The 14,283-nt window shown below is 39.7% G+C and overlaps 1 protein-coding gene across 4 annotated transcripts in view; it reads left to right on the top strand.

Moving 5' to 3' along the window:
• The window catches only part of MACC1 (MET transcriptional regulator MACC1), a 110,843-nt gene that overhangs the window by 66,588 nt on the left and 29,972 nt on the right, over positions 1–14,283 (top strand). For 3 of the 4 annotated variants that reach the window (XM_008261504.4, XM_051852794.2, XM_008261503.4), the window contains one exon: positions 8,339–9,311. The exons of the other annotated variant lie outside the window; for it this stretch is intronic. In XM_008261504.4, the coding sequence (XP_008259726.3) occupies positions 8,339–8,551 (213 nt within the window). In that variant the 3' untranslated portion in view covers positions 8,552–9,311. Of the gene's footprint in view, positions 1–8,338; positions 9,312–14,283 lie in introns of those variants that run through there. 4 annotated transcript variants of the gene reach the window in all.

The raw sequence follows: 14,283 nt of genomic DNA, 5'->3' as shown, positions 1-14,283 counted from the left end.
GTTGAAACTAGAGATTGTTGCCTTGATATTTAGATTCCCATAGTCTACTTTGTACAATTCTGTTTGTTGCAGTCTTTAACTGCAAAAAGGGACTTCATTTTTTAAATCTCTCTCTCTCTCTCACACACACACACACACACAAAAGAAAGCCCTTAAAATACCACAGTGAAATTCCTGAGGGTAATACATTGTATTCCTATGATCTTCAGTTTAATTCTATATTATGTGTTTCTCTACCAGGCTGAAAATCAAATAGAAATATTGATCATATTAGGTTAATATTTTAGAGATTTTTTAATGAACATAGAAGACATGTAGACAGGATACTACATGATGTAAGGGTTTCTTTATCAAGGTTTATTGTTGGGGGGTACATAAACCATGAAGAATTTGAGAAAAGCAAAGCCCAGCTAAGTATATAGCCTAAATCAACATGTATTAAACTACGTAATAATGAAACTTATCTGTAGCAATAAGTTAGTGAAATGACTCTGTAATTTATTGCTATGTGACCTGAATACTTTTCCTGAATATTTGACTTTGGTTTTGTTACTAAACTTCAAATCTAACCACACTTATCATTAATTGAACATCTAGCGTATGCCAGGAACTTTTATATCTGTTACTGTGTATACATAGCAATATGTCTATGACATTCAATATGCTCTAAATCCCCCTACCCAACTTGACAGAAAGGGAAAGTAAGAAACCAGAGGAATTTTGTAGATCACCCAAGATCCTGGAGATAGAAATGAAGAGTAGAGAATGAAAGCCAGCTTCTAAACAGAGTTCTTGCCATTCTCTTTTCCTTCAGTTGTTGTAAAGTTTACATTTAAAAACTGTATTGGAGAAACTCAGTTCTTTAAGCTCTGATGTTCAGATGTCTTCTGGAAGTGAGGGTACTGCTGCTACTTGTGGTGTGATGATTAAAGGGTAGTGAGGAATCCTGCTGAGTAGGAATTGGTAAGAATGGCCTTGACACCCCGCTCCCCTGCCTCCCCCAGGCATCCCTGGAGAGTTAGATGTTTTGAGCAGAAGCACTACCAGGGAGAAGGTCCTCTCTCTTCCTCTGGTTCATGCTTAAGTCCTGAAGTTCCAAGTGGCCATCCCCACAGCAAACTTAGCTGGCTGTGCTCTAATGGACTTTTCTTTCCAAGAGGGTCACACACTTAACCAAACACCATTTCATTTTCGAGAAAATATGGACCTCCTGTTATGCTGGTCTTATTTCTCTTTTTAAGATAATGTCAACCTTGTTTTCAAAAATATTTGTATACTTACCAATTACAGGTGATGTAAAACCTACCTGTATACTGTAAATGATATACTAAAGACAGAGTACACATAAGAATCATTAACAAGTCAAGCTTGCCTTAATACTTCTTCAGCTAATGGTACTTAAAATGAAATGTTGTTTCTATAATTCTATGAGGAATGTAGGTGGGTTATTAATCCTTTAATGTGGCAAAATGTAATTATCCAAAGGTAGTTAAAATCAATTACATTCTTTTTACTATTCAAATTTTATGAGCTAAAAAAGACATAGAATGCTATGCTCAAATCTAAATTGCCTTTCTTCATGTTGCATTTCATTATCTAGTGTGTTATCTAATGAGTTTTATTGGCTCCTGGAAATAAGCATTCTCAATTTAGAAAACTTTATAATTTTATCTCTATTCCTATTTAATTTTCTCTGGCATTCTACTTATTACACTTTACATTGCTCCCTTACCTTTTCTTTGTCCTCTGCTATAGAGAAGATAACCCAAAGAAAAGGCATATTCCTTCCACACAAATGCTGGCACGTTGGAATACTGTTCAACTTGATGTATTGAGTATTTCCTGATCCTGATATTCCTTATATAAAGAGATCAAAGCACATGGATGAGAAATCAACAGCTCATTTTTTTTCTCAGTCTCATGATTTCTATTCAAGGATGAGCTGATAACCCCATGAGGTTAACATTAAAAAAAAATCCAAGCATAGAGTTTCAGAATGCAGCCTCTGCATCAAACATTTGGATAGAAATGAGGAGGCTCAGAGAATGCGTTTTGTCGCAAAGAATAATTCAACAGAAACAAACCCTCAGGAAGATGCTTTTCTTCCGATTTGTCATAGCATGAGCACGGAGTTTCTGCACATTTTCCCTTAATCATAACATAGGGCTGGAATGGAAGGACTATTTTAAAAACACTGAGTTGATAAAAGACAACACACAACTGGAAGAGGTCTTGGCGGCCCGCAGCTCATTTCCAGCTTTCCAGCTCTTGGAGGACTTAACTTAGGCCAGCCCAGAAAGAAAATTATTTATTCTACCTATTGTATTTCTTTAAACATTTCCAGGGAGAATGACTTCATTTTCTCTGTGATGAATTACAAAATGCAGACTCCTTTGTGACCTCATGGAGCATGTATCTGTGGACATAATTCCACAGGAACTATAGTTAATTGAGATACATGAATTACCTCTTGTGGAAGTGCCTTTGATAACATATATTCATGTAGTAAAAAAACCAGACTGAAACAAGGTCATAAGAAATGCTGATGAAATAAAAGTGTAAGTTTTTAAAGACTTGAATCCAAATGTCAAATATCTAAAAAAGAACTCATTAGACTCTCTATTGCATTGATGAAAGCTGGCTGGACTTTTATCAGGCTTTGCTGAGGTAGAAAAATTTCTATTTATTGCACCTGTTAGAGATTTGCTTATTAAGGGAAAAACTAGTTCTTGAAATTTAGTATTTTTATCAGTGTACTAAGTACATAATTATTGACATATGGTTTTGATTCTGTTCCTTCTCAATTTCTCTTGATACTGGATTCTCACATCAGGTGCCCTGACTCCATAATGATTTTAACATCCTTCTGTGTTTATACTTCTGCCTGGAGGAAGTTAAGCTTTTATTTCTTGGCTGTTTCATATATGCCACCTCTTTAATCCTCAAAAATCCTACATTCTCTCTCTGAAAAAGGAAGGATTCAAGCAAAACTCCTTTTTCCGTTGTCAAATATTAATTTTTACAGATTATTTTTCTTTTTGAAAATACTTTTGTTTCTTCTTGCTGCTGTCATTGCTGCTGTCTCTATTCTTTTCACACCCGAATTCCAGATGTGCCCCACTTGTTCTGTGGTTTCCATTTCTGTGGCTCCTACTCACACCTGTAGCATGCCCGCCACTACTTCTCCAAAGTTACCAAACGCCTACAAATTGCCAGATCGTGACCTTTCTACAGTATTCTTCATATTGCCACATCACTGGCTGTGACAGGTAATGAGAAAGGTGACAATAGCAGGATCTCTTCCTGGCTTGCTGGTGAGTGTCTATTAACCATGTCTCTAAGGGAGAAAATGTCTGGTTAATAGTTTTTAGTCTTCTCCATGGAGTAGATGCTTCCAACACTGATGGTTTTAAGCTAGTACATGGTGTAACTGCACCTGACATGGGAGGGCAGATGAACAACAACTCTGGGCTTTGTGTGAGTTGGTGCCAGCAAGTCACAGGGTGTCCTCCTTAGGAGGCTCTCAGCACTTGGCTTTTGCAACCTGCAGCGCACTGATTCACTGTCCATCACTCTGATTCTATTTCTCTCCATCCTAACCTTGTGCCCATTTCATACCCATACCCACTAATAGTAGACCTACCTGAGGGCTGCAGTTTTCTTCCATGTACTCTCTTCCTTCATATTTTTCTCTATCGGCATGTCTTTCACCCTCATATAGCATGAGTGATGCTAAACCCTCACTGTTCCTTTGATATCATTTATTCATCCCAAATTCTTATCAGGTGCCCTTACCTCCATTAACTCACACCCACCAAGACTGAAACTGGCCTCCTAGGGACAGGCATTTAGCCCAGCCTGAGGCTGACCCAGCACTCACTGTCAATGCAGGCAGCTGGGGAGTGAACCAGTTTATGGGAGCTTGCTTTATCTGTCTGTCTGTCTCTCTTGCCCTCAAATAAAAATATAGCAATAAACAAACTAGGCTCCTTATTCTGTACCTGCCAAAAAGCACCCTTCCTACATATACTATCAAAAAAAATTTTTTAGTATGCATAGCTCATGGTTTTATTTTTGAAAATGTGTCTTTTTTTTAACTTTTATTTAATGAATATAAATTTCCAAAGTACATCTTATGGATTACAATGGCTTCCACCCCCCCATAACTTCCCTCCCACCCGCAACCCTCCCCTTTCCCTCTCCCTCTCCCCTTCCATTCACATCGATTCATTTTCAATTCTCTTTATATACAGAAGATCAGTTTAGCATATATTAAGTAAAGATTTCCACAGTTTGCACCCACATAGAAACACAAAGTGAAAAATACTGTTTGAGTACTCGTTATAGCATTAAATCACAATGTACTGCACATTAAGGACAGAGATCCTACATGAGGAGTAAGTGCACAGTGACTCCTGTTGTTGACTTAACAAATTGACTCTCTTGTTTATGGCATCAGTAATCACCCTAGGCTCTTGTCATGTGTTGCCAAGGCTATAGAAGCCTTTTGAGTTCACCGACTCTGATCATATTAGACAAGGTCATAGTCAAAGTGGAAGTTCTCTCCTCCCTTCAGATGACCTGTTCTTTCCACTGGGATCTCACTTGCGGAGATCTTTCATTTAGGTCATTGTTGTTGTTGTGTGTTTTTTTGTTTTGTTTTGTTTTTTGCCAGAGTGTCTTGGCTTTCCATGCCTGAAATACTCTCATGGGCTTTTCAGCCAGATCCACGTGTCTTAAGGGCTGATTCTGAGGCCATAGTGCTGTTTAGGACATCTGCCATTCTATGGGTCTGCTGTGTATCTCACTTCCCATGTTGGATCGTTCTCTCCCTTTTTAATTCTATCAATGCAAACTATATTCCAGACACTTTATGAGATGCCAGATGAACATTCAAGACTCAGAAAGTGTTATCCATGTTTAATAGATTTAAAAAATTTTGAAGCTCACTTAACTTGACGAGTTTACTCAAATTGGTACATTTGATAGTCATGGAACTCAGATAAGGACACAGCACTTTGATGCCAAAGCTTATCTTCCTTTACAGCACAGCACCGATGCCCCTTGGTCATCAGAACAATCTCTTCTTTTTCTTATACTCATGAAAAACATGCAAAGGGATTGTCTATGTGGTTGCTCCTTATGCAGGGTGGCCCTGGACTCCCCATGGGAAACTGCTAGGGTAGCATTTGGGTTAGTGGTGAAGACACAGTTTGGAACATCTGCATTCCATACTGGAGCACCTGGATTCAAGTCCACTCTCTGTTCCTGACTGCAACTTCCTGCTATTTTGCACCCTGGGAGGCAGCAGGTGATGACTTAAGTGTCTGGGTCCCTGACATCCACTTGGGAGTTTCAGATTGAGTTCTCAGCTCCTGGTTTTGACTTGGCCCAATCCTGCCTGTTGCAGGCATTTGAGAAGTATACAGATGGGTAGGAGATTTCTCTATCTCTCAAACCCCCCACCCCCATCTGTCTCTTTCTATGTGTCTCTCTGCTTTTCAAATTAATAAAAATAAACATTTAAAACAAAATAATTCATACAAGCAATTTTTAAGTTTTTCCTAATTACCAAGTCTTGTCTATTCACCCCTTGAGGTAATGTTTGTACAATATCTGTCTCCCTTCTTTGCCACAAATTTCTAAAAGAAAGATTCACACTATATTTATCATTTTATTCCTTACTGTAATAAAATTCCTTTTCACAATACTCAATAAATCTTCATTAAATAAGTGAAATAGTTGATTAATGAACAGCCATGTTTGTATTGAATTTTTCATTGTAAGTGTGCTACAATAATGTTTCTCTAGCATGTGTGTTAAGTTTCTAGCAGATCAAAATTTGTACCAAAGGAGTATTCACGTTTAGCTTGCTGCAATGACAAAGAAAATAGAAAGCAAAATATGCACATATTTTAGTACAGGTCATGCAATTTAACCACTGATGTGTTTTCAGTCCAAAGCTCTTCTTCTTTTTAGCCAGATTATGGTATAGATTCTAGGGGAATCTCAAAAAAAAAAAAAAAAAAAAAAAAAACTAGTACAATATCCTGCTTGCATTTTGACTAATTCACGGGACATCTGGGCAGTCTGATTATACATTCGGAGTCCTTCATCAGGGTCCAGAATTCAGCAACATGGCCAGAGCTCCCTGGACTGCAAGAGATGGCTGCAGTGTTCTGTGGTCAGGGCAGCTTGCAAAACGTGAGGGGGGTGGTCTGCAGCACTCTGCCTCCGTGGCTGAGTGTTTGTGTTGCTGGCCCCCTCCTGCATCTGTAGTTCCTAATTTCTGCAACACGTGGGCATGGCTCCTGCCCCCAATAGTGCTGAGAAGCTGCTTCATGATTGAGTGTGCCTCAGGGCTTTGTCGCACACCACCTTTCATAGCGCTGCAGCAAGACAGATGATACAGAGCTCTTCCGCCCACGAAAGTCAGTGGGGCCATTTTGGCTGTTCCTGCCTATAAAGGCACATGAATCTGCACAATAGAGAACAACTCCAAAGTTACTCATTTGTAATCCGTAAGAGTCAATTGCTTTCTGCAATACTTTATGCTAATCGACTACTATGCTATCACCTTGTTACTAAAATGCTCTCAATTGCTGTTTATCATAAAATGTTCCTAGTGCATCCTTTGTTTGATTCAATCACTAAGGGATTTAGAAGAGTCTTAGAAGCTGTTGGTTGTAAAACCCATGATTTTAAGCAATGCATGACAAATTGAAAAATAATGCACCAGCTAGTGGAGCAAACCTCAGAGATTTTAAGGGAATGCAATGAAGAATAATGGTCCCAGGGCTTTTCCAGACAGTGAGGTTATACCCCCTACAGAACAATGTTTGTTTAATGCATCTTTGCATCTGAGCAGTGACAGCCAAGATTGAGCCTGATAGAAAGTTTCTATTAATGTCTCCAATCACCTTCCATTGCTGAGCTATGAATGGTGACCTGGACTTGGGAGATTGGGCTTCCTCAGAGGACACCTCATTGACATTCTATCAATGATAACAGGTAGAATTCTCTATCGATCCCGGTGTGGGTCAGTCTTCCATATAAAAATCACAGATAACTTCTGTTGCTACATCATAAAGCCTGATATGGTATAACTTTGATAATTATCTTTCTTTGTCTACAATAAGATGGGTGAGGATTTGGGTGTTCATGGCTCCACGGGAGTGTCCTTTTGGACAAATAGCCTCAAATGACCACTTGAGCCTTTTTTGTGGATAGAAGCAAAATATAATGGAATGGCTTATGTAGGTCTTCACTGCTTTATATTTCAATTGTAGGCTGTCTGAGGATATTGGAAAAGGATAAAAAACTACATCAGGAGGCCCTGCCTTATGTACTATTACTGCGAATGTGAGAGCAATTCTCCTAGTATTTAGCTCTGATGCTGTGATTTTACAGTTTCAAGTGATGGAATCACTGCTGAATTAGTTTTGGAAATCCAAATAAGTAATGAGTAATAAAGTTTATATTCCAGCTATTCCAATTAAAAGCATATGGTTCACTTTGTTGTTTTCTTGTAGAACATTCATTTTAAGCTGTGTGTGTATGTGTGTGTGTGTGTGTGTGCCATCGGTTGTTTGATTGGGTCTGCGTTTGTCTCTATTCTCTCTGAGCTTGGTTGCCTTGGTTACCATCACATACACGCTTGCATGTGAAGTTCTCCTTTGACGTACAGTTATTTCTATGGAAACAGTGACGTCATTGGTATGGGTAGGTGCTTAGGGAATGCAAAATGAAAAAGCATCCAATATTGATCTTTCTTTTGGTCAAAAATGTGTCATCAAAGTAATTTTTTGAATTAGGCAACTATATTTTTGCTTTCATTTTAACTTGATCATCAGGCTACATTTTTCCTTGTTTGAGTAAAATGACTTAAAAGTGTGAAATACACAGTCTGGCTCCTTATTATGAAATGTGGTGTTAGACACTTCACCAAAGGTGCATATAAGAAAATGATTATTACTTTAAACTTACAAGTATCTTGGAGAATGAAAAGTTTCTCTCTATAATATTTGTACTCATCAAAAAATTGTGCAAGGCATTTTATATTCATATCAAGACCATGAGGAATGCAAAGTGGATGGATCAATACAAAAGATTAAAGATCTTATATATAAAATCATCATTTTAAAACTCTAGTTTAAGAGCAGAAATATAATAACAGAAAATTGGTGGTTACTAAAACATATTTGCCATTAAACCCATGCATAATTGAGTATTCCATTTGTTTGCATCTTCACAGGTCTTAAAATTCTTTTTTTCTTTAAATATATTTTTCCCTCTGTTTCTCTGCACACTACTCCAGTCTAATACTTTTTCTTTATAGATGATGTGGAAACCTGCCTATGATTTTCTCTGTACTTGGAGTGCTCACTACAGAAATGGCTACAGAGACCTGCTACAAGATCTTCAGTCAGCTTTGGACAGAATGAAAAGCCCTGTGACCAAACAATGGAGAGACCTAACTGGAGCTTTGATACTTGTCAATTCCTTAGAGGTTCTGAGAGCAACAGCGTTCTCCACGCTTGAGGAAGTATAGAAATCGAGGGAGTATTTTGAGGGATGGGGAGAAATAAAACAACTTTTAGAATAATCCTGTCAACAGGTGTCTAGATAAATTGGAGGCCCTCTGAACAATGGGTGTTTCACCAGGAGGCAGGCAAGCAGAGCCCAGAAGAAAGCACACCAGGGAGGTCAATCCCAGTGCACGTCCTTTCTCTCCCCTCTCTCTCAATGCTCAGAGAGGCTGCCAGTCTTACTCCCAGCTGTCATGTGGAGAAACCCAGGACTAGTGAGGACGCTCAAGGCTAAATAATACAGACCCAAGAAAAAGCTTGCAGAACTTGGTTCTTTTTTTTTTTTTAAATCACACCACATAGCAGGGTGTTCAACACACAAGAATACAGGGGAAACTCACGGGGAAATGGGAGGAATTGCTTCTCTTTTTCATTGTCTCTTGAAAGACTGCTGAAAGGAAAACATGACATCGTTGGAAATCAACAGAGTTCTGATACACACTCACTCATGGACCTGGCGTTTTCATCAATGACATAGTTGGAAATCCACAGTTCCAATGCGCACTCACTCATGGACCTGGCGTTTTCATCAATGACATCGTTGGAAATCAACAGTTCTGATACACACTCACTCATGGACCTGGCATTTTCATCTACTTCCTTCAGCCCCGACATGGACTACCTCCCCAGGATTATCATGTAAAGTCATTCTTGAGAGCTCAGGGATTTTTAATAACAAGGGGGATTTAACAAAATAATAAAAACCAAAAGCCTATTTTACCACTGTTGAGTATGGTGGTCTTTTTCTTTTCATTTTTATTTATTTGAGAGGCAGAGAGCATGGAAGAGAAAGAATGAGAAAGAGTTCCATCTGTTGGTTCACTCTCAAGTGCTTGCAATGGCCAGGGCTGGGCCAAGACTGAAGTCAGGAACCAGAATCCAGGCTTCCCACATGGGTGGCAGGAGTCCAGGTCTTTGCTACTTCCTGTGGTCTGCATTAGCAGGAAGCTGGAATCAAGAGCTGGAACTGGGGACTGAACCCAGGTACTCGATGTGGTATGTATCATCACAGACAGGTTAAATGTCAGTTCTAAGTATGATAGTCTTAACCAAAATACTGAAATCTTTGTGTGTGCAGAAACGTGTAGGGTGTGTGTGTATGTATCAGAGTGTTCTAGAAAGCTCTTGTAAGACACAGATTATTAGTAACTCAAGTCAGCATCGGTTTAAAGACTGGCACAGTTCAGAAAGGCACAATTTACTTACGTAGAAATTTAATCTGCTGATGCCCTACCAGTGTCTCTGTGTGTGTTTGGGCACTCATTCATCTATTGTCAGTCAGTTGATAGATAGTATACCTCTCCTGTGATGGGCACAGGATGCTTGAGGTTGATAATGTGGAAAATAACACGATCCTGATGTCAGTGATAGAGTCAGAGAATAAAACATGGTATATCATGAGTGTAAGATGACAGTTGTAACGATGCCGCAGTGGCACAGAGGTGTAAATAAGCCATCCCATCAAAGAGGAGAGGCCTAGGAAAGCACTGGTGAGCCTGGGGGAAGATCAGGCACTGCACCCAGTCTGGGCCGGGTACACGAGGAGGAGGCCCCGGGAAGGAGCTCAGGAGCACAGAGAGCAGGGGTGAGGGAATGGAAGGATAAAGGAAGAGTTGAGGGGGGAGCGGGGAGGTGAGGATGGAGCAGAAGAGGCCACGTGTAGGCCACTAGGACTCAAGATGGAAAGACTCTCAGAGCTCATGTGAGCGAATTGAAAATGGGTTTTGTCTGGGGCTCCCGAATAAATCACATGCATTTGTCTAAAAAGTAAAAGGCAGATGCTATTGTGAGCTTATAACACACCCGCCCTGGGGCATGGAAAAGGTGATAGGCACTAGGTTTGAAGAACAACATTGGAGGTTTCCAACATTTCCACTTGATAAAAACAGAACGCAGGCTGACTGAGGCGTTAGAACATGCATTTGAGGACAGAGTTTACGTTCATTGAAACTAATCCAGGGAGAAAGGGGCTGGGGGAAACCAACCAGTACTGTCAGCACACAGTCGTTTCCCGTGGTGACTTTGTTGGGGTCTTGCTAGCATGTCAGTAAGCCAGAGAATTTCAGGAAAGAAATTAAAGAATTAATAACTGGGTTTGCCCAGGCTCTCAGACTTGAGAAGATAGAGACCTCGCCAGTTGATGAGTGTGGTAAGACTGAATACATCACTTCAGGTTTGCATGGCAGCAAGCAATGTGATTGTGGTTGTGAATTTTAAGAAGAGTTTTTTTTTTTAAATGTAAAACATGATCTCTGTAACTTAAGGATGAAATGACGGTTGACATATTAACACACATAATGATTTTTTAAGTTTTCTAACAAATCCATCAAGCGGAATTTTAAACCCAGGTTGAAACGCTCTTATCCATTTATTCTGACTTTTTTTTTAATAAAGAGTTTCCACTTATCTGAATTTTACATTTTTCTTGCTAAAATGGATTTTCATAAGCAGAGATTAACTTTGTAATCGTGGGCTGTCTTTAATATTTGGCAGTAAGTCAATGGAATTAACGAGGCACTTACATCTCATCCTTGACATCATTAAAGCATCAAAAGCCATTAATCTAAAACTTCTTTCAGCATTTCAGAAATGGGAGAAGCTTAGATGGTTCTTTTCAGTTCCTCAGGCTTTTCATATATATAATGGCATAAGAATTAGGATGAGATTTAATTCAGTGGCCAGCTTGCGACGTAGCCACAATTTCTATGTAAGCCAGAGATCCTCTTCTTCCCTCTGTAAAAGTCTTTAATGAAACAATAAGGAGATTCACTCAACCGAGGGTCAACAGTTGTTCGAGACAATAATGAATAACACACAGTTTCATGCCCTGTAATGTAAAAACCGCTGTATGCAGATTTGAACTTGGGGGGAAGTAGGTTTATGGAAAGAACAGAATGCTAATTCTAGGGATGGCATTGATTGAGAAATACTGCTGGTAGTTAACAGCTTAGGATTTGTGATATGAACATACAATAGAGAAAGTATATTCAGAATTGTGCAATGTCATAACTAGAATTAAAGACCTGGCTTTTGATGATGCATTACTGTAAAAGGAAGTTGGGGGGATGGAGGGCAGGAAGCATCATTATGTTCTTAAAACTAAATATATGAGGGGCCGGTGCTGTGGCGTAGTGTGGTTAAAGCCCCAGCCTGAAGCACCAGCATCCCATATGGGCACCAGTTCTAGTCCCAGCTGCTCCTCTTCCAATCCAGCTCTCTTGCTATGGCCTGGGAAAGCAGTGGAAGATGGCCCAAGTCCTTGTGCCCCTGCACCCATGTGGGAGACCTGGAAGAAGCTCCTGGCTCCTGGCTTTTGGCCACTGAGGAGTGAACCAGTGGATGGAAGACCTCTCTCTGTCTCTATCTCTCTCTCTGTGACTCTGTCTTTTAAATAAATAAAATAAATCTTTAAAAAAAACCTAAATATATGAAATACATGAAATATGTTCCATTTATATAAATAAATTTAAAAATATTACATATGTAATGCCCAGGGAATATTTGAAACAGTGTAACAGAAAAGGATAATAGTGAATAATTTATGTCACTGGAGGCTTTTCTAATTAGATTTTTTCCTACTTATTCACATATAGTTTGTTTGTGCTTCTACATGGGATTTCCCTCAAATGCTGCTATACAGCTCAGTGAAAGTGAAGTTTCAAAGATCCTATGTCACTATCATGCTTGATGCATAATCCAAAAACATTTTTCAAAGTAGAATACCCTGAAAAGTTTTTGGAGATTAATTTGTAGCATTAGGCAGACCACAATACAAACTAAAAAGTGACCAACACACACACAGGAAACTTAAATCTGTACATACCCAGCACCTGATGTGTATCTGATATTCAGCATCAAAATATCACTGAATTGTAAAAATGTGTGGACTTGCTTGCATATTTTATATTGATTTTCTATTTTTCTACATCAGAAAGTTATAAGCCTAATAAAGACAGATTTGCAATTTTGCATAATAGCATCTGTTGGTGTAAGAAGGGGGGAGGGATAGAGATTAGCACTGGGTCATAAATAGTGATGTCCCAGGAGAAAATTCCAGAGTCAGCATTGTTGTGGTGACAACATCATGTATGATTTCCCCTGCAAAACACTAGTCCAGGAGTCAAGAAACACGGCTTCTGATCCTTGCTCATCAATCCCTGTGAGACCTCAGGCCTGCCTGCCAGCCTCTCTGGCTTTATTTTCTCATGAGTAAAATGAGCTTGAACTGGGTAACCTTCACGTGCCCCTTAAGTTTGAAAGTCTACTGGGCTGATGCTGTGGCTTAGCAGGTAAAGCCACTGCCTGCAGTGCCAGCATCCCATATGGGCACTGGTTCAAGTCCCAGCTGCTCCACTTCCGACCCAGCTCTCTGCAATGGCCTGGGAAAGCAGTAGAAGATGGCCCAAGTCCTTGGGCCCCTGCACTCACATAAGAAGACTAGAGGAAACTCCTGGCTCCTGGCTTCAGATTGGCGCAGCTCCAGCCATTGCAGCCAATTGGGGAGTGAACCAACAGATGGAAGACTCACTCTCTCTCTCTCTCTCTCTCTCTCTCTCTCTGCCTCTCCTTCTCTCTCTGTGTTAACTCTGACTTTCAAATAAATAAAATAAATCTTAAAAAAAAGAAAGTCTATGAGTGTATAACAAATAGGACAGACAGGTATTGTTTATTGTTTTGTTATGAGATAAAAGAATGTAAATTAAGAGTAATAATGTGGATATCAATTATCCACCTTAAAACAATGTCCTCTATATAAGAAGCCTAACCCCTATACCCCAGATCCGCAAGCATCAAAAGTACTTGACAGATAGTATCTCATTTGTTCTTCACTTCAAGAAATTAATTATATAACATAATAGGATCTCAGAAAGTTCACGGAAAATTGAATTGAAAAGCAAGTTTGTGTTAATGCAAAAATAAATTGAAATTCATAATTCATGCAGATTTTTTTCATAATAAGCATTTCCCTTGAACAGTTTGAAGACATCCTCATATTTGAGAGCCACCAACTACTCAAACAAACTGCAGGGTAGCATTAGAGCTCTTAGACATTCGGCCATGTTTGAATGAGGAGTTACCCAAGGCATAGGGCCAGGCACGGACGTGTCTGCAGAAGCCTCAGACCCGGTGATTTTTACTGCAGCGGCTCTGATGTTAGCAGCAACAGAGTCACCTGAAGGCATGGTTGGAACAGCCACTGGGCGCTGCCACCAGCAGTCGGTGACTCAGCAGTTCTGAGGTGGAATCTGGGAATTTGTATTTTGAATGAGTTACCGGGTGACTCACGGTTTAGTTGTCCAAGCACTTTGAGGACCACCGTGCTACAGAACAGAAGAATCTTTATTAAACAGTAAAGATTACTTTCAGGCAAATAAAATTCCATGTCGTTGTATGGGTCACAGAAATTATTTTTACTTTATTTTTCTAAAAGATTTCTTTACTTACTTGAAAGTCAGAGTTATGGGGTCGGGGGAGAACAGAGACTGAGATAGAGAGAGATCTTCCAACCACTGGTTAGGCCAAAGCCAAGAGCCAGGAACTTCATTTGGTTCTCCCAAGTGGGTATCAGAGCCCAGGCACTGATTTATCCACTGCTTTATCCAGGCCATAAGCAGGGAGCTTGTTTGGAAATAGAGTAGTCAGGATTCAAACTAGTGCCCATTTGGCATACTGGCATCACAGATGGCATCATTAC

Source organism: Oryctolagus cuniculus, chromosome 16, assembly GCF_964237555.1.
Source record: "Oryctolagus cuniculus chromosome 16, mOryCun1.1, whole genome shotgun sequence".
NCBI lineage: Eukaryota > Metazoa > Chordata > Mammalia > Lagomorpha > Leporidae > Oryctolagus > Oryctolagus cuniculus.
This window is presented reverse-complemented; position numbering and strand designations above follow the sequence as displayed.